Source organism: Pan paniscus, chromosome 1 (assembly GCF_029289425.2).
Source record: "Pan paniscus chromosome 1, NHGRI_mPanPan1-v2.0_pri, whole genome shotgun sequence".
Taxonomy (NCBI): domain Eukaryota; kingdom Metazoa; phylum Chordata; class Mammalia; order Primates; family Hominidae; genus Pan; species Pan paniscus.
Window position 1 is genome coordinate 93,562,544 of NC_073249.2, and position 19,944 is coordinate 93,582,487.

Genomic DNA, 19,944 nt, shown 5'->3' on the forward strand with positions numbered 1-19,944 from the left:
CCGGGAGGGAAAACGAGTTTCGCGAGATTTGGTAGCAGCAGGCCACTGGTCCGCAACTGTGCGGCTGCCATCGCGAGATTTGGCAGGCGGAGGAGGAGCTGTCGCGGGCAGCCGCCTCACAGCGATGGCGGCCGAGCAGGGCCGGTGGCGGCGGCGGCTGCGGCTACGGCCGGAGACGGCAGTGTTGGCGGTAGTGGTGGGTGGCGGGGGCCTGTGACCGGGAGCTGCCCCCGGACCCGGGCACCATGAGCCAAGGCCCCCCCACAGGGGAGAGCAGCGAGCCCGAAGCAAAAGTCCTCCACACTAAGCGGCTTTACCGGTGAGAGGGGCCAGGGCGTGAGAGCAGCCGCCGAGGGAAGTGGGGAGACGGCGAGGGGCGGGGCCTCCCGGGCGGGCGGGGCCCGGGTGTCGGGGTGAGGTGCGGGCGAGGAAGGAGGGTGCAATTTTGGAGGCGGGGCGGGGTCCCGTAGTAACTCGGGATGGAACTGAAAGGAGGAATTGGGTGGGTGGGAGGTTTGGAGGGAAGCACGTGGAGGAATCCCCTCTGCAGTGAGCTTGCTTGGGGCGGGCACTAAGCTTTGTGGAGTTGGGGTAATAGGGTGGGAATTGAAGGCTGGAAGGGTTGGGTAGGTGAAGGTGGGGTCACAGGTGTAGAAAAACCCGGAAGGGAACGGTGCTTGGAATCCTGGGGGATTTACAAGGAAGAGTCTTGGACTGAAGTCCGTGGAGCTAGGTTCAGGTCCATCCTTTGCCACTCTCCCACGGTGTGACCTTGGGCCTCAGTTTCCTTATCCTTAAAAAGAACGATTTGAATTGGATGTGCTCTAAAGTCCCATACGGCTCTAATTTTGAGGAGTCCGAATGAGAAAGTCTTGGCCTGGAAGGGTCACGAACGACTTTTGTGTCCAGAGCGTTCTTGGGATTTGGGAGGCAATTCCGGGCACCTGGGGACTCCTGAGTCCTGCCTTCCTCCCAGCCTCATGACTGTAGTCTCTTGCCAGGCAACTTCCGTTCCTGGTTTCTGATTTCCATAATGCCACCCACGCTCCACAAGTCACATCTTCAGCCCTTCAGCCCTCTGTTGGGAACAGGCCCGAATGAGCTCTTCCCATCAAAGGTGGAGAATTTGTTGTGTAGGTCAACTAGAACGTGGGCTCCACAACTGGGTCAAAATAGGATGAAGCGTGGAAACTGAGTTTTGTGCCTTCTACTACAGAGTAGAGTTTGGGGTTTTCATTTAGCTCAGGCTTTATAGAACACGGATATTTGCATGAGAAGACGACCCTCAGAGCCTTGGCCACATTTTGGCGGTGAAAGAGTCAAGAGCATGTTGTCTTTTTCTCTTTGAGTAGGCATCCTGCCTTCTCTGGCTTTGTAAGCCAGAGGCAGAGGGGAGTATAAACTGCTCCAAAAATAGAAAAGTGATTCAATCTAGCGGCCCCAGGGCTCCCACTATGGGCTGCCCCAAGCAGTCCCCAGGCGGGTGAGGAGTTGGCTGGGGGTGGCACGTGTGCCTTATCATGCTGCCGAGTGTCAGTGCTGCCTGTCAGACAGAGCGTGGGCAGTGTCTGCAATATTCCTTGTCTCCAGCTTTTGGGGATGGCTCTGGTCATCCTTCCAGTTGTCGTCAAATGTAGTTCTTTCTTAAACCACTACATTCACAGGACTAACCTAAGCTGATGTGTTTGCCTGTGTGGCTTACCTATGTGCACATGGGTATCTGCCTGTAATTGTGTTGTTGGCTTTGAGCAGGGTAGAAATTTGAGGCAGCCAATCACCGTTTTTATAATTTATTATAGCAGTGGTGATCAGTGGAAGGAACTAGGAGGAAAGTCTGATTTCTCTGCTCAAGATAAATGTGTTGTTAGACTATGGACTTGTCACTCTGAGCTTCAGAAATTTGGGGAACTCCCACACCTAGCTGTTTACGGATATGAAATTCTGAAATATTTTAAGTCAGAAGAAAGGGCAGCAGGAGAAAGGAGCCTGGAAGCACCAATTAATTAATTAGGCCAATTCATTAGTTATTTGTTTTTAAAAACATTTTTGTTTTTGCTAGGCCCGAGAGTACAATAGTGAATGAAACACACGGCTAGATTTTGTAGTTTTTGTTCTAAGAGAGATTATAGTTTAGTGGAGGAGCTTATGATCTGATGGAAAATGAGAAAAAAGTGGTGAGCCCTCTCATATTTAAGCGTTTTCAATTAGAACTTCCTAGAGTGGTGGTTATTTACCTTCTTTTGGATTAAGGATATAAGGAGAGCTGTGGAGCTTGTCTATAAAAATATACACTCCCATTAGCTCTTTCCATGGCACCAAAGATAAAAGCCCTGCTCTAGGGACTGAGCTGGTATAAAGTAAATCACTGGTGCTGCCCCTGGCATCGAGGGCCAGGTTGGCCAAAAGGGCTTGGCATCCATCTCTAGGCTGTCCAGTTTGAAGAAACATGATTGCTTGTGAGAAGGTATCGATTACCATCCCACCTACTCTGCTGGGTGCTGGCAGTCACTTCACCCTGTGTAGGGCAGCTTAGTAGTGTGCCTCCTGAGCCACCACCACCACAGGGTGCCAACCGTTGTGGCCCACTTTTCCTGGCCCGGGAGCACCTCTTGGTTTGTTTGGGAATCTTCACTCTGTTTTTGTTGCTTTTGTGTCCACAGTTGTGCCTGATTCACATGTTCTTATAGCTCCTGCCTGATGTCCTCTGGGTTTTACCCTTCCAGATATGAGACCTACCTCTGGGACTTCTTGGCCGTCCATTGTAGAGTTTCTGTGGCTTTTTCTTTGCTGTGATGACAGACTTACCTCTTAGTGCCTGGAGTCTCCCCCTCAGCCTTAGAACAAGAAGGATGGAGACTAACACTTGGAGTGATTACTATACACCAGGCACTGTTATGGGTGCTTTATGTATTAGCTAATTTAATCCTCACAAAGTAGGTAATAATATTCCCATTTTATGGTTGGGTGAAGTGAGACGTAAGGAAGTTAGGTATTTTGCCCAGGACCACAGAGCTGGTAAGAAGTAGAGCTAAGATTTGAATCCAGGCGGTCTGGTTTCATGCCTACACTCTTAACCACTATGTTCAACAAATAATTCCTTCAGCAGAATCTAGGCTTATCAGAATCTTGCTTACGGCTAAGCAGCCCAGGAGCTCTCTCTACTTCCCCATCATACCCCACAATTCCATAGTAGAATTTTATACTAGAAGTGCCTTTCCTTTATGTCAGGGATAATAAGGCCTTATGTAATAATTTATTCATTCCACCATTATTGAATGTTTACCATATACCAGAGCTATATATAAATTATTTCATTTAATCCTCACAACAGTTCTCTGAAGTAGCTATTATTATCTTCGTTTTTATTGATGTGGTAACTAAGGCTTTAAAAGGGTGGGTAATTTGCCCAAAGGCACAGAGTAAGACACAGCCAGGGTTCAAACCCTAGATTTTCTGCCTGGCATCACAGCGTGTGCTCTTTCCATTGGGAGAGTCGGCCTTACCATATCACAGTTTCTCTACTTTGACACTGTTGACATTTTGGGTAGGGTAATGCTTTATTGTGGTGGACTGTCCTGTGTATTACAGGAGATTTAACAGCACCCACTAAATGCCAGTGGCAACCCTCTTTCCACCCAGTTGTGATGACAATAAATGTTTCTACCATTGCCAAATGTCCCCTGGTGGGCGGGGGGTGGGGAGGGGCAGGGGTTACTGTGACAAGATGGAGACTGTGTTCATCTTGTTTTGTACAGAGCTCAACCTGCAGCCTTCTCCTTTTTCCCTCACCGCTAATTCTGTAGCTTTTCCTCTAGAATCGTGTCCCAGCGTCATCCTCTGTGGACCATGCATATGGCTGAGGGGATATTTGCCTGTATTTCCCTGCAGGGCTGTGGTGGAGGCTGTGCATCGACTTGACCTCATCCTTTGCAACAAAACTGCTTATCAAGAAGTATTCAAACCAGAAAACATTAGCCTGAGGAACAAGTAAGCTAGAGACTCTAAACCACAGATCCTTACTGTTTCCCTGCCTATCTCTACCAGAAACCTTCTCAGATATATAAACACGCGCTCTGTTTTACCTCCTGACCTCATGGTACCTTAATGGTCTCTGAAATCTCTGGCCTTCCTAAGAGAGGAGATAGGATCCCTCACTCCATCTGCAGATTTTACATCTAATAGACTGGTGCCATAAAGTAGCACAGTCTCTACATCTAAAAAGTAGAGTAAAATAAAATAAAAAGAATGGCATTCTAGGCAGGGCACAGTGGCTCACGTTTGTAACCCCAGCACCTTGGGAGACCAAGGCAGGAGGAACACTTGAGCCCAGGAGTTTGAGACCAGACCTGGCAACATAACAAGACCCCGTCTCCACAAAAAAATTAAAAAATCAGTTGAGTATGGTGCTGCACACCTGTAATCCCGCACACCTGTAGTTAGGCTGAGGTGGGAGGATCATTTGAGCCCAGAGGTTCAAGTTTATGGTGCTATGATCCCGCCACTGCCACAGAGTGAGTGAGACCCTGTCTCAAAAAAAAAAAAAACCCAAAAATACATTTGAGTCAAGGGAGTCGGCCATACTGCATAATGAAGGGAAAAATGGGATAAAAAAGCAGAGAAAAAGAGAGCGAAGTGTACAAAGGGAAAAAATGAGGAAAAACTTAGAATGTTTAGTGCTTCGTGCTTCTGTCTTTTGGGGCTCCCACTGCCTTCCTAGGCTGCTGTTGTGCTGGGTCATATTGACCCTGCATGTCTCTTGGGAAGCACCGAGATTTGTTGGTGGGGGTGTTGGCACATGACTCCTTGCCCTCAGTTCTTATGTCCCTGCTCCAAGGGATGGGCTGTCTCTCTCATGCTCCTCTACACCCTCCCAGGCTGCGTGAGCTTTGCGTCAAGCTTATGTTCCTGCACCCAGTGGACTATGGGAGAAAGGCTGAGGAGCTGCTGTGGAGAAAGGTATACTATGAAGTTATCCAGCTTATCAAGACTAACAAAAAGGTAAGGGGAAGTCCTTGTCTAAAGAGGGAAAGCCAAGGAAGGAAGAGACAGCTAGGAAAGTGGGCACAGAACATGGTTGGAGGTAGGGGAGCCAAGAAAACATGGCAGAAAGAGGCTGGGCACGGTGGCTCATGCGTGTAATCCCAGCACTTTGGGAGGCTGAGGCAGGCAGATCTCCTGAGGTTGGGAGTTCGAGACCAGCCTGACCAACATGGAGAAACCCCATCTCTACTAAAAATACAAAATTAGCTGGACGTGGTGGTGCACGCCTGTAATCCCAGCTACTCGGGAGGCTGAGGCAGGAGAATCACTTGAATCCAGGAGGCAGAGGTTGCGATGAGCTGAGATCGCGCCATCATACTCTAGCCAGGGCAACAAGAATGAAACTCCATCTCAAAAAAAAAAAAAAAAAGACGGCAGAAAGGAAGGAGGAAGAGAGTCAGATGTAATTAGGATTAGGGAAGGAGGAAGAGAGTCAGATGTAATTAGGATTAGAGAAGGAGGGAAGCCTGGTCCCAGATGGAAAGATCAGAGAGTTAGAGCTAAGAGTATGACAGTAACTTGTGAGTGAGAGTCGATGTAGATGAAGTTCCAGAGCCAAGTGAGATGAACAGGGTAAGGGAGGGTGAGTGCGACTCTGAGTTTATTGCTTAACCAGCCCCTTCCCTTTCGCAATCTGTAGCACATCCACAGCCGGAGCACTTTGGAATGTGCCTACAGGACGCACCTGGTTGCTGGTATTGGCTTCTACCAGCATCTCCTTCTCTATATCCAGTCCCACTACCAGCTGGAACTGCAGTGCTGCATCGACTGGACCCATGTCACTGACCCCCTCATAGGTCAGTGGAACCTGAAAGGTGGACTTGAGCAGGTTCTCATGCTTCTACCTCTGGCCTTATCCCTCAGGGTTCATGTAGCTTGCGACCCAGCCAGGCAGAGAGAGTTCTAGCAGAACTACATACAAATGGTTTATGAAGTTTGGATTTATCCAGACAATCATATGAGTTAGGGTAAAGATCTTAAGGAAAGAGAGAGGCCTGGGATTGTGGACTAAGGCAGAGGAGGGACAGAAAGACCTAGAGTAGGTCTGGCACTGGAAGGTGGTATTAATAACATTTCTTTTCTTCTCCCAGTTGAATTTGGCCAGCACTGTTTCTTTTGACTTTAGAGATTATTTCCCAATGTTTGATGAAAGTTTTGAAATCTTTAGATATGTTGGGAAAATTGTGGACAGTCTTTCAAGATAGTACAAGTTCCTTTTCCACCAGCTGAGGTACTGGCAGCTATAATTTTAATTCCTTTTCTAGTTGGTAAGTTTTCTCTTCAGTTCAGCCATCCTTTAGAGCTCCTTCACCCAGCTCTCTCTGCTCTCTCTGTCCCCTTCATCACCAAGACAGACATTCTGGGTCAGAGATGGAGGTTGTGTCCTTGTCACCACATGGAGGAATTCTGTGATCAGAAGCAGAGCACCTGTGTTTTATGCATTTAAAAACATCTAGACCAGGCACGGTGGCTCATGCCTGTAATCCCAGCACTTTGAGAGGCCGAGGCAGGTGGATCACCTGAGGTCAGGAGTTTGAGACCAGCCTAGCCAACATGGTGAAACTCCATCTCTATTAAAAATATAAAAATTAGCTGGGCATGGTGGCGTGCACCTATAATCCCAGCTACTCAGGAGGCTGAGGCAAGAGAATCGCCTGAACCCGGCAGGTGGAGGTTGCAGTGAGCCAAGATCACGCCACTGCACTCCAGCCTGGGTAACAGAGTGAGACTCTGTCTCAAAAAAAAAAAAAAAAAAGCCAAACCTCTAGACCAGGCGTGGTGGCTCATGCCTGTAATCTCAGCACTTTGGGAGGCCAAGGCGGGAGGATTGCTTAAGGCCAGGAATTCAGGACCAGCCTGGGCAACATAGTGAGATCCTACATCATCTCTACAAAAAATAAAATAATTTAACTGGGCATGGTGGTGCGTGCATGTTGTCCTAGCTACATGGAAGGCTGAGGCAGGAGGATCGCTGAAGCCCAGGAGTTCGAGGCTGCAGTGAGCCATGATTTCATCGCTGGAACTCCAGCCGGGGCAATACAGCAAGACCTTCTCTCCAAAAAAAAAAAAAAAACCACCACATTATCTAAAAGACAAGATTATTCTGGGACCATGTCCATAGGTTACCAGGTAGCTAGAGGGGTCCACAGCTTTAAAAAAAAGATCACTTCAAAGGGTTAGTTCCCCAAACCACTTTAGTTTTTATGTTCACTGATGTTTTCTCCATTCAGCCAACTGAGAAGTGTCTATAAAACATTAGGACTGGCTTTTCCAAATGGAAGCAACCTATCCGAGTGAGGCAGTAAGGTGGAATGGATAAGAGGACAGTCTCTGGAGCCTTTTGTATCCTAACTCTGCTGCTTAGCAGCTGTGTGACTAATTTCCTCAACTGTAAAATGGGAGTAATAAGAGTAACCTCATAGGGTTGCTGTGAGGATTAAGTTAATACTGTAGAATGCTTAGACAAGTTTCTGGCACATGAGAAAACTGCCTTCCAAAGATCTCAAGCTCTCTGAAGTTACCAGGCAGTTTCTTGGGAAGGGAGAGGTGAGTGCTCAGGCATATTTGACTTTGGCCATCAGCAGCCTCAGGCAGGGCAAGCCCACTTTTCTCCTTCATGGGCAGACTCTCCAGTAGGCCGCCTTCTCTGTGGACCTCCACTAGGAGCATCTGCCTTAGCCTCATTCACATGTCTTTCTTTTTTTCTTTTTTAAATTTTGTTATTGTCGTTGTTTTTGCTTTTTTTTTTTTTTTTTTTAATTGGCGTCATTCACATTTCATTCTTGGGCAAGTTAGTTTCCCATATTTACCTCAAACCTTTCACCTTTATGTGTGTAACTTCTACCCTATTCATGACCCTATTCATACTTGAAGCTCATCCCTTCCTCCTTTCTGGAAGCCTTCCTGTGATGACCTTCCCGCAAGGTGCCATCCTAGGTTGAGGGCCCTAGCCCTCCTTTTCCAGTTCCTTCCTGTCCTATGAATGAATCTGACTATAAGTCTCTGAGTCCCTGCGTATGGCCACCTGTGATCCTCTGTGTCTCTCCCTGTGTCCTGGATGAGTGTGTCTCTGCCCTGGAAGACAATGTTCCAAGACTGGCCCTGGATTCTTAGTCTCTACATCTCGGAGGGGTATTTCCTCATAGGTGCGGGAAGGCAGAAGAATGGGCTCACAAATCTCTTTCTCTTTGTCTCATAGGATGCAAGAAGCCAGTGTCTGCCTCAGGGAAGGAGATGGATTGGGCACAGATGGCATGTCACCGATGTCTGGTGTATCTGGGGGATTTGTGTAAGAATTTGCACCTTTCATTTTCTCTGTTTTGGGTTACAGGACGAGCCCAGGCTGCTTCAGTTGTTGGTAACACCCATTACATGGTTGGAGAGCAGGAGGGATAGTTTGGCTTCTGATAACTTTTTCCCTCCCATCTGTTTCAGTGATCCCTTCTTTTCACTGCCCTTCCATGAGTCAGAGAGGATCAGTGAATACAGGAAAAAGGGAAATTTCTTTGAGCTTTGAGCAAATGAAGATAATAATTCTCTTTCAGTAGTGGGTTGGGAAGATTTTAATTTGATATTTTTCTTCTTTGAGTGTTTCTTTTATCTTTATGGACTGCTAGATGAATAGAAACTTCAGCACAGGGATTGAAATTAGACATCAAGGAGGACTTACCTTCCTAACAGATGTTTCTAAGGATGGAAAAGTACTCTTTTGCTTTATAGCCCCTGGGGCCTCTCATCCTGATAGACAATGGTTTCTCATTAGGCTGCTGGTGTGTGGCTGTTGGGTGCATTATGTCTTACTGACCTGGGTCTACTATCCTTGCCCCCAGCCCACTCCTGGACCCCTCATGAGCAATGTGTGCAGAGAGTCAGCTGTTTCATATTTGATGAACCAGAGTATCATTAGTAGTGTCTTCTCTGTGAAATTGAGCATTTGCATTTCAGAACTAAATATCAGAGGTCTTTGCAAGCATTTATGTGTGCTGCAGCTCCCCTTCATTGGGAAGAGATTACCAAGAAGAACCTATTCAGGCTGGGCGTGGTGGCACGCATCTGTATTCCCAACTACTTGGGAGGCTGAGGCAGGAGGATCATTTGAACCCAGGAGTTGGAGACCAGCCTGGGTGACAGCAAGACCCCGTCTCTAAAAAAAAAAAAAAAAAAAAAAAAAGAAGAGCTTATTTACTTCACAAACAATATTCTTTACATTTTGAACCTACCAGCAAGGAAGAGAGTTGAACAATTTGCCCATAGTCATGCAGATTTAGGACTGTGCCAGAGACCCCAGCAACCTGCTTCCTAGCTCAGGTACCTTCCTTCCAGGCTCTTGTTACCACTCTCAGAGTGGACTCCCAGATGTGGGGGAGGGTTTTCTGAAACTTAAAATCATCGAGTTTCCCTTCGTTTTCTCTCTTGTGCAGCCCGATATCAGAATGAATTAGCTGGCGTAGATACCGAGCTGCTAGCCGAGAGATTTTACTACCAAGCCCTGTCAGTAGCTCCTCAGATTGGTAAGTTGTCCCCAACTTGGGCCTCTGAATCCAGTAGGGTTTTCCTAGGGAAGACGATGTTGTTGAGATGGCAGGCAGTTCATACTCATTTTCCCCAGCTCCTCTTCATTCTCAGCTCTCTCGTACTTCACCTTGTTTATACCTTTTCCCTCTTGTAACACACTCAGAAAATGGTGGAAGGGGAAGATAAATGGGAAGGTCTTGAACTAAGGAGTGAGGCAGAGTAGAAGGAAAAGAGAAGATGGCTTTCCTCTCCCTGAGGTCTCTTGTAGAAAGAGAAGCACAATGAGATAAAGCATAAGACTATTATAGAGAGAGATGGGGATTTGCATGTAGGAACAAGCACTCAGTGCTGAGATAGAGGAGAGGGCTCCATGGAGTTCCATCAACCTTGGAGGAGCCATATTGGAAGCCAGAGGAATGGTACTCCATCAATTCAGGTAACACCTGTCACACCAGGTGGGAACAAGCTGATGGATATAAGAAGAGGTCAGTAGGCCGGGCGCGGTGGCTCAACGTTTGTAATCCCAGCACTTTGGGAGGCTGAGGCGGGCGGATCACGAGGTCAGGAGATTGAGACCACGGTGAAACCTCGTCTCTACTAAAAATACAAAAAATTAGCCGGGCATGGTGGTGGGTGCCTGTAGTAGTCCCAGCTACTGGGAGAGGCTGAGGCAGGAGAATGGCGTGAACCTGGGAGGCGGAGCTTGCAGTGAGCCGAGATCACACCACTGCACTCCAGCCTGGGCGACAGAGCGAGACTCCATCTCCAAAAAAGAAAGAAGAGGTCAGTAATCCTCTAGAGGAAAAAGATTAAGCTGCTAATCACCTGAGACAACCAGTGTTGCCTGCAGACCCAGCTGTTCTCCCTACAGGTTCTGTGATGCTTAGCATTGGTTGGGCCTGGCAGCTTTGAATGAGTATTGTGGTCTTAGACTGCATGAATTCTCTTTCTCCCTAGGAATGCCCTTCAATCAGCTGGGCACCCTGGCAGGCAGCAAGTACTATAATGTGGAAGCCATGTATTGCTACCTGCGCTGGTGAGTATTTGCCAGCTCTTTTTCCAGCCCTGCTTTTGTGTGCATATTATTTTGGCTTTGTTTTCCGTCTTCCCTTCCTCCTTCCTCTAGCTGTGGCTGAGATAGGGGAATGCTAAGATTGAAGGGTCTCTCCATTCAGGGGGACTCTGACACAGCCCTGCTGCTTTTCACATAACCGCTGGATCTGTAGGCACTTGGGCAGCTAAAATAGCTATTTACTCTCTTATGCAAAATACAAGATTGCTGTTTTCTTGAAGAAGGAAATAAATTTGATACAGTTGGTAAAATGTTACTAAGGTGGCTTCTGGCAAGAGCATGAGAATTCTGGAGTGTGTTAATGTGGTAATATACGTGGAAGGACCAGCAAGGTGGGTCACTGCTTCCCTGGGTCTGACTCTTAGCTGTTAGAATAAAAAACAACATTTTTGGCAGGGCCTGGTAGCTCATACCTGTAATCCTAGCACTTTGGGAGGCCAAGGCAGGCAGATCACCTGAGGTTAGGAGTTCAGGACCAGCCTGGCCAACATGGTGAAACCCCATCTCTACTAAAAATACAAAAATCAGCTGGGTATGGTGGTGAGCGCCTCTAATCCTAGCTACTTGGGAGGCTTAGGCAGGAGAATCACTTGAACCCAGGAGGCAGAGGTTGCAGTGAGCCGAGATCATGCCACTGCACTCCAGCCTGGGCAACAGAGCAAGACTCCATCTCAAAAAAAAAAACTTTTCAGGGCACCCAAAATTGATTAAGCTTAGGGTATTGAGTCGCCATACAAGTCACCGTAACCAAGAGCACATGAGACTGATAGGTAAACCAGAATACTTTACCTGGAATGCTTTTAAGTTATACTGAGAAACTGCCAGGAAAACAGAAAAATTGACCTTTGTCACCTAATCAGTGCTAAAGTTCAGAAGCCAAAATCATTCTCAGAAGAAGTTATATAATGAGCTTGGGCTTCAAGCAAAAGGAGTAGGGTGGTCTTCATAGCTTAAGTGGTCAACTACTAAAGTATATCCAAATAGTAAAGTAATCAGATAATAAAGTATAAAATAATGAAATACTAATTGTACGTCATCATTCCATGTGCCATGACTTTTGGTTCACCTGGCCAAGGTAACCTAGTCGCTGTATTAAGTTTAGCTTGTTGAGGGTCCCTCTCATCTAGATCAGTTCAGGCTGATCTATACCTATACCGATATATTCATTCATTTTTAAGTATCGTTACTAGGTTTATAACCTGGTGTATCTTTCGCATTTCTTTTTTCTTTTTTTTTTTTGAGATGGAGTTTCACTCTTGTTGCCCAGGCTGGAGTGCAATGGCGTGATCTCGGCTCACTGCAACTTCCGCCTCCCGGGTTCAAGTGATTCTTCTGCCCCAGCCTCTCGAGTAGCTAGGATTACAGACATGCGCCACAACGCCTGGCTAATTTTGTATTTTTAGTAGAGACCGGGTTTCTCCATGTTGCTCAGGCTGGTCTCAAACTCCCGACCTCAGGTGATCCGCCTGCCTTGGCCTCCCAGAGTGTTGGGATTACAGGCGTGAGCCACCGTGCCCGGCTGTATCTTTCCCATTTCTTAAATGCCTTCCTGAGAATGACCCCCCTTTACTTGTCCTGAGTCCCTCATCATACTCATAAGCATGATTTAGGGTGGGTCAGTTCCAAAAGAGAGCCAGGTATATCCAAGTTTGGGAGGTGCCCACTAAGGGCATACCTGACTCTGCTAAAACAATTCTCTCTCATGGTTTATGGGTTAGACATTTGGGCAGGACTCAGTTGGGCAATCCGCCTTCTCCTAGTGGCATTGTTTAGGGTTAGTCATTGGTATTCAGCTGATCGGAAGGTCTAATATATCTGGAGGGTTGGGTCATTTGGCCCCTCTCCTCTGTGTGGTCTTAGGACCATGCGTGGTATCTTCCACAGGGTAGAAGAACTTCTTATGTAGTGGCTCAAGGCTCCAACAGTGAACAATGACTTAGGAGACTTGGAAGCTGTTACTTCTATAATATTCTATTGGTCATAGCCCTTCCTCCCGCAGCCCCCTGCAAGATTTAAGGGAAGGAGATATAGACCACACTTCTCAGTGGAAGGAGTGTCAGATAATTTGTGGCTATCTTTAATTCACCACAGACATTGGTTTCTTCTATTTTATACCTCACTTTTTATAATTAAAAACATGTTTTTAAGAAACGACACAAAATGTCGTGAGTGTTAAGGTCATTGGGTTTTTGTTTGTTTGTTTGTTTGTTTTTTTGAGACAGAGTCTTGCTCTGTCGCCTAGGCTGGTGTGCAATGGCGCGATCTCGGCTCACTGCAACCTCCACCTCCTGGGTTCAGGCGATTCTCCTGCCTCAGCCTCCTGAGTAGTTGGGATTAAAGGCGCATGCCACCATGCCTGGCTAATTTTTTTTTCTTTTTTTGAGATGGAATCTCGCACTGTCGCACAGGCTGGAGTGCAGTGGCGCGATCTCAGCTCGCTGCAAGCTGCGCCTCCTGGGTTCACGCCATTCTTCTGCCTCAGCCTCCCAAGTAGCTGGGACAACAGGCGCCTGCCAACACGCCCGGCTAATTTTTTGTATTTTTAGTAGAGACGGGGTCTCACTGTGTTAGCCAGGATGGTCTCGATCTCCTGACCTCGTGATCCACCTGCCTCGGCCTCCCAAAGTGCTGGGTTTACAGATCCCAGTACAAATGAGCCACTGCACCTGGCTGTGTGTGTTTGTTTGTTTGTTTGTTTGTTTTTAGTAAGACAGGGTTGAGGGCTGGGCATAGTGTCTCACACTTGTAATCCCAGGACTTTGGGAGGTTGAGGGTCACTTGAGTCCAGGAGTTTAAGGCCAGCCTGGTCAACATAGTGAGACCCCATCTCTACAAAAGAAAAGTTAAAAAATGAGCTGGGGCTGGGCGCAGCGGCTCGTGCCTATAATCCCAGCACTTTGGGAGGCTGAGGCAGGTGAATCACCTGAGGTCAGGAGTTTGAGACCAGTCTGGCCAACATGGTGAAACCCCGTCTCTACTAAAAATACAAAAATGAGCTGGCGTGGTGGCAGGCATCTGTAATCCCAGCTACTTGGGAGACTCAGGCACGAGAATCACTTGAACCCGGGAGGCGGATGTTGCAGTGAGCTGAGATTGTGCCACTGCACTCCAGCCAGGGTGATAGAGTGAGACTCAGTTTCAAAAAAAAAAAAAGAGTTGGATTGGAGACTTTTCTCTACCATGTGTTAGCTGTGTGACCTTGGTCAGTGTGCTTGTTCTCTCACAGGCTATGTGTCCTCATCTGTGAATGTGGACAATATTAGGGTACATTGCCTGACACAGTGGGTGCTCAGTACATGTTTGTGTTTGCATGTTGGGAGGATTAACTGAAATAGTGCATGTAAATATTCTTGCACATAGTAAATGCTTGTTAAATGCTATCCATTATAAAGTATTCTATGTTTAAAAATAGATGAAGGATAGTGTATTTCAGGGATGGTAATAACTAAGTTTGTAGCAGGGTAGGATTGATATTCTCCTTTCTAGATACAAAGCAGAGTAAGACATCGTTTTTCCTCTGACTAATCTAGAAGTTATGTGTGTGTGTGTTATCGGGAAAGATAGCTCATGAGCCTTTTACCCTGCGTATGTACATGGAAGCTGAGGCTGGGAGCAGCCTGTATTTACTAGTAACATTGTTTCCTAAAGCCCCAGCAGAGTAACATATCCTCCCCCTGCCAAGACTCAGTAGCTCACCTCTATCTCCTACAGCATCCAGTCAGAAGTGTCCTTTGAGGGAGCCTATGGGAACCTCAAGCGGCTGTATGACAAGGCAGTCAAAATGTACCACCAATTGAAGAAGTGTGAGACTCGGAAACTGTCTCCTGGCAAAAAGCGGTGAGTGGGGCCTGTGAGGAGCACGGGTTTTTTCTGCAGTTGGTGCAGTAGGACCATAGGGACTGTGGGACCATTCAGCATTTACTTTTGGCTCTTCTCATTTCAGATGTAAAGACATTAAAAGGTTGCTAGTGAACTTTATGTATCTGCAAAGCCTCCTACAGCCCAAAAGCAGGTGAGTGGAAGAGAGCATGAACCTGAACTGTCCTGTGAGCCCCAGCCATGATGCTTTACAGAAGGAACCTTGACAAGGGTGGACTGTCGAGTTCTGCCCTCAGTTTGAACATCCGTAACCAATTCATCCTTTCTTGGCATTCCTCACTGTTTCTCCCAAGGGTCCTATGCCCATCCTCCTCCCAGCAGCTCTCCCTATGGCACAGAATGGGCGCTTAGGAGATGTTGAAGAGGGAATGGCTGAATGGGAAGCCTACTCACATCCCTTCCCCTGTTTTAGTTGCTATGGAGATCAATCCAGCACTACCCTTCCCTGGTGTGCTCTCAGGTCTCCCCTGCAGCATCCCATAGTCCTTTCTCTGAATCTTGTATTCCCTGCTCTTCTCCTTCCCCAGCCCCCACAACTGACCTCCCCTGTTACTCCTGCCCCTCTGTAGCTCCGTGGACTCAGAGCTGACCTCACTTTGCCAGTCAGTCCTGGAGGACTTCAACCTCTGCCTCTTCTACCTGCCCTCCTCACCCAACCTCAGCCTGGCCAGTGAGGATGAGGAGGAGTATGAGAGTGGATATGCTTTCCTCCCGGACCTTCTCATCTTTCAAATGGTCATGATCTGCCTTATGTGTGTGCACAGCTTGGAGAGAGCAGGTAACCTTCCCTATGTTCCTCTTTTCTCTTCCACTGGCTTTGGGGATCCTCACTCCCCTTTTCTGCAGCTCCTTATTCATAAACTTCCTTCCACAAGCAGCCTCTTCACTCCTGTGTCACTGCTTGGCTGTGGGCAAGTAAGGGCCAAGGGATCCTACCCTAAAGGAGGTCCTGGTAATTGAGTACAAGCAACAGCACATTTCCTTCCCCCTTCTCCTTACTGCCTCCCATAAATATGCACACCCTTGGCCAGGGCCTGTGCAGACACAAGGGTCAGGGTACTTAGTGATCATCCAGACAGAATTTCAGACCTTCTGTTGGAGGCATTTAGGCAATTCTGGAAGCCTTTCTGGCAGACGTGTATGTAGAGCAAGATTGGGAGGTAAGGAGGGATAGGACTGGATGTGAAGGCTCTTGAGAGATGGGGAGGAACCTCAGAGCCAGGGAGGATGAGATGGGACAAAAGGATATGCTTATCTGAAGGAGTACAAGGTGAGATGGTAAATTCTAGATTATGGAAGGGATAATAGGACACGTACAGTGCCTCACGCCTGTAATCCCAGCACTTTGGGAGGCCGAGGCGGGCGGATTGAGCCCAGGAGTTCAGGACCCAGCCTGGGCAACATAGTGAGACTCTTGTCTCTAAAAAGTTAAAAAAAAAAAAAAAAGAATCTTTAATAAGTAGTTGGATCCTTGGAAGAGTTGAGAACAGATGAGATGTGGTTGGAATTGATGGTGCCTACTCCTCATCAGGGCCCTAGGCCCCTAATGCCAGGCTTTCCTGACTTCAGGATCCAAGCAGTACAGTGCAGCCATTGCCTTCACCCTGGCCCTCTTTTCCCACCTCGTCAATCATGTCAACATACGGCTGCAGGCTGAGCTGGAAGAGGGCGAGAATCCCGTCCCGGCATTCCAGAGTGATGGCACAGGTGGGAGAATGGGGGAGGTCATCACTATGGAAAGGTTGGTGTGGGGCATGGGGATGAAGGAAAGGAACACAGACTCGGGGGAAGTGGTGTTGGAGAGCACATTCCAGCTTCCAGGCTCCACCTGTTCCTTGGGCTCCACCTGACCTTCCTCTTTCCGCAGATGAACCAGAGTCCAAGGAACCTCTGGAGAAAGAGGAGGAGCCAGATCCTGAGCCTCCTCCTGTAGCACCCCAAGTGGGTGAGGGCAGAAAGAGCCGTAAGTTCTCTCGCCTCTCCTGTCTCCGCCGTCGCCGCCACCCACCCAAAGTTGGTGATGACAGTGACCTGAGTGAAGGCTTTGAATCGGACTCAAGCCATGACTCAGCCCGGGCCAGTGAGGGCTCAGACAGTGGCTCTGACAAGAGTCTTGAAGGTGGGGGAACGGCCTTTGATGCTGAAACAGACTCGGAAATGAATAGCCAGGAGTCCCGATCAGACTTGGAAGATATGGAGGAAGAGGAGGGGACACGGTCACCAACCCTGGAGCCCCCTCGGGGCAGATCAGAGGCTCCCGATTCCCTCAATGGCCCACTGGGCCCCAGTGAGGCTAGCATTGCCAGCAATCTACAAGCCATGTCCACCCAGATGTTCCAGACTAAGCGCTGCTTCCGACTGGCCCCCACCTTTAGCAACCTGCTCCTCCAGCCCACCACCAACCCTCATACCTCGGCCAGCCACAGGCCTTGCATCAATGGGGATGTAGACAAGCCTTCAGAGCCAGGTATTTGGACCACTTCATCATCCTGTTCTGGTCTGCACCTCCATGCCATAGACACTCACCAGAGAGGCCGCTTTCCTATCTGTGTGAAAGACCTCTCGTCTCTACCCTTACCTTTGGCCCTCTGCCTGTGGTGTAGCCCATGAGTTTTTTCCTGAGGGTCCACTCTCCTGCTCACTTCCTTATTCCCATCTCCCAACCCATTTGTTGGTTTTATTTCTTTTGCACTTCACCCTGCCCTGTGGGTTTGGGGCTTTCCTCCCTACACAACAATTGCAGCTGCAGCTTCCTTCCCTGTGCCATCCCAAGTCCCTCCAGGGCTTCTGGAAGCTAGAAAAACTGGTACCCACCAGCGCAGGTGCATTGGAGTGAGACTTCTCTCCTGAGGATATTCCCTGCAAACAGAGTACCCATTTAGTAGCAGCAACCGTTTGTTAAGGCTACTCTATGCATCGTTCTAGGGCGTTGTCTTATTTAACCTTCATAGCAGTCTTGTGGTAGAAGAGTTGTCATCCCTACTCGAGGCTGTCTTTTACTTCCAAAGTTTTTTTTTTTTTTTTTTAAGACAGGGTCTTACCTATCGCCCAGACTGGAGTGCAGTGGCGCCATCTTGGCTCACTGCAACCACTGCTTCCCAGGCTCAAACGATTCTCTTACCTCAGCCTTCTGAGTAGCTGGGATGACAGGCATGCACTACCATGCCCGGCTAATTTGTGTGTGTGTGTGTGTGTGTGTGTGTGTATTTTTTTTCTTTTTTTTGAGACAGAGTCTCTGTTGCCCAGGCTGGAGGGCAGTGGCACGATCTCGGCTCACTGCAGCCTCTGCCTCCCAGGTTGAAGTGATTCTTCTGCCTCAGCCTCCCAAGTAGCTGGGACTAGAGGCGCGCACCACCATGCCCGGCTAATTTTTGTATTTTTAGTAGAGACGGGGTTTCGCCATGTTGGCCAGGCTGGTCTCAAACTCCTGACCTTAGGTGATCTTCCTACCTTGGCCTCCCAAAGTGCTGGGATTACAGGTGTGAGCCGCCACGCCTAGCCCCTCCAAACTTTTATACATAGTGTTTTGTCTGTCTGGCAAGTGCTTTTCCTCCCTTGCTCCCAGCCTGTGACTTAGCTAATTCTTACATGCCCCCCCTAGATTTTAGCTTAAAAGTCATTTGGTCTGGGACTCCTTCAAGGGTATGTTAGATTTGCTTCTTGTGGCCTCCTGCACCTCTGCAGCCTCCAGTCCTTTTCCACTCTATTGAGGTTGACTGTTGATTTGTCTGTCTCCCCAGTTAGAGTCTGAACTGCTTGAGGGCAGGACAGAATATATCTTACTTATTGCTGTATCCCTAGTACCTAACACAGTGTCTGGCACATGGATGGGACTTAAGAACTATCGAATGACTGAGTGAATGACAGAAATGAGGGATGCTCAGAGATGTGAAGGGACCTGTCCAGTGTTCTCACTTGCAAAGTAGAAGAGGTAGGAATTAAAAGTAACTTTTTTTTTTTTTTTTTTTTTGAGACGGAGTCTCGCTCTGTTGCCCAGGCTGGAGTGCAGTGGCGCAATCTCGGCTCACTGCAACCTCCACCTCCCGGGTTCAAGCAATTCTCCTGCCTCAGCCTCCCGAGTAGCTGAGATTACAGGCATGCACCACCACACCCAGCTAATTTTTGTATTTTTAGTAGAGACAGGGTTTCACCATGTTGGCCAGGCTGGTCTTGAACTCCGAACCTTGTGATCCGCCCGCCTCGGCCTCCCAAAGTGCAGGGATTACAGGCGTGAGCCACCACACCCGGCCTGAAAGTAACTCTTTTAAAACCATACCCCTTGCTTTTCTCCCTCCCTTATAGCTCCCCTCTAACTGTCTGCCCTGCCTTCCAGCACAGAGTAGGCATTTCATAAATCCTAGTTGAATGAATAGCTGTAGATCAACGTCACAAATTACTTGAGTCTATAAGAATCATATTTAAAAGGCACCATATTTAAAAAGCAACCTTGGTAAAATGAATTTGATGAGATTAAAAAACAACAACAGTTAGTGGGCCTGGAAAAATTGAACAAGGGCCTGTAAGTGGTTCCCCAGATTTTTCATATCCAAATTCCTCGGAAGGGCCCAGGCCAGGTGGAAGCATGCTCCCTGCACAGAGCTGAGGCCTGTTCCCAAGTGTCAGTTGTTTATCCCAGTTTTTTTCTCTTCCATTCACCCACCCCCCAGCCTCTGAGGAGGGCTCTGAGTCGGAGGGGAGTGAGTCCAGTGGACGCTCCTGTCGGAATGAGCGCAGCATCCAGGAGAAGCTTCAGGTCCTGATGGCCGAAGGTCTGCTTCCTGCTGTGAAAGTCTTCCTGGACTGGCTTCGGACCAACCCCGACCTCATCATCGTGTGTGCGCAGGTGTGTCAGTCCACTCCATTGCCCCTGTCAGGTCCCAGGGTCTTGGAGGAGGGGATGAGCCAGGATGGGGCCTGAGGATCCCCCCTGATGGCCAAGGCAAGAATTATTGCCAAGCAATTAATCACCTATCTGTGCTGGGCCCTTATGCTCTGACAGGGAAGGATTAGGCATGATCTTGGCTCTCACAAAGCCTGTGGCCAGGGAACAATTAGCAAGCTGCTTATTTTGCTTTGTATCCCCAATGCTGGGCATAATGCCTGCCATTATGAGTAATGCCAGTAGAAGTATGTGTTCAAGGACCAAAGTTGATAAATACCAAAGAATCCAGAGAAGGGAGAGAACATTGAGTAGAGGATAGTGACAGAAGAGATGGGAACTTCTGACAAGAGTTGTGAAGATGTACTAGGCAGGGGAAACAGCTTAAGGAGAGTCACACAGGACCGAGCTCTTGTCAAGCCGGCTGCCATGGAGGCTGGGTGGGGCCATGGTAGCTTTCCCTCCCTTCTCAGGTTCAGAGTGTCAGCCTTGAACTTCTAATTCCCAGAGGCATTTATTCAGTGTTTTCTTCTAGGGGCATACCTGCCCTGCTGTGGAA

The 19,944-nt window shown here is 48.2% G+C and overlaps 1 protein-coding gene across 8 annotated transcripts in view; it reads left to right on the top strand.

Moving 5' to 3' along the window:
• SMG5 (SMG5 nonsense mediated mRNA decay factor) overlaps nucleotides 1-19,944 on the top strand; it is a 37,351-nt gene that overhangs the window by 3,847 nt on the left and 13,560 nt on the right. For 3 of the 8 annotated variants that reach the window (XM_008974523.4, XM_034937502.3, XM_034937506.3), the window contains exons 1-13: nucleotides 182-319; nucleotides 3,889-3,987; nucleotides 4,875-4,998; nucleotides 5,681-5,837; nucleotides 8,240-8,329; nucleotides 9,462-9,551; nucleotides 10,513-10,591; nucleotides 14,339-14,464; nucleotides 14,571-14,639; nucleotides 15,076-15,284; nucleotides 16,076-16,213; nucleotides 16,374-16,973; nucleotides 19,174-19,349. In XM_008974523.4, coding sequence (XP_008972771.1) covers nucleotides 246-319; nucleotides 3,889-3,987; nucleotides 4,875-4,998; nucleotides 5,681-5,837; nucleotides 8,240-8,329; nucleotides 9,462-9,551; nucleotides 10,513-10,591; nucleotides 14,339-14,464; nucleotides 14,571-14,639; nucleotides 15,076-15,284; nucleotides 16,076-16,213; nucleotides 16,374-16,973; nucleotides 19,174-19,349 — 2,031 coding nt within the window. In that variant the 5' untranslated portion in view covers nucleotides 182-245. Of the gene's footprint in view, nucleotides 1-88; nucleotides 320-3,888; nucleotides 3,988-4,874; nucleotides 4,999-5,680; nucleotides 5,838-8,239; nucleotides 8,330-9,461; nucleotides 9,552-10,512; nucleotides 10,592-14,338; nucleotides 14,465-14,570; nucleotides 14,640-15,075; nucleotides 15,285-16,075; nucleotides 16,214-16,373; nucleotides 16,974-19,173; nucleotides 19,350-19,944 lie in introns of those variants that run through there. The other 5 variants (XM_063604536.1, XM_063604551.1, XM_063604568.1 and 2 more) reach the window with 3 other exon arrangements.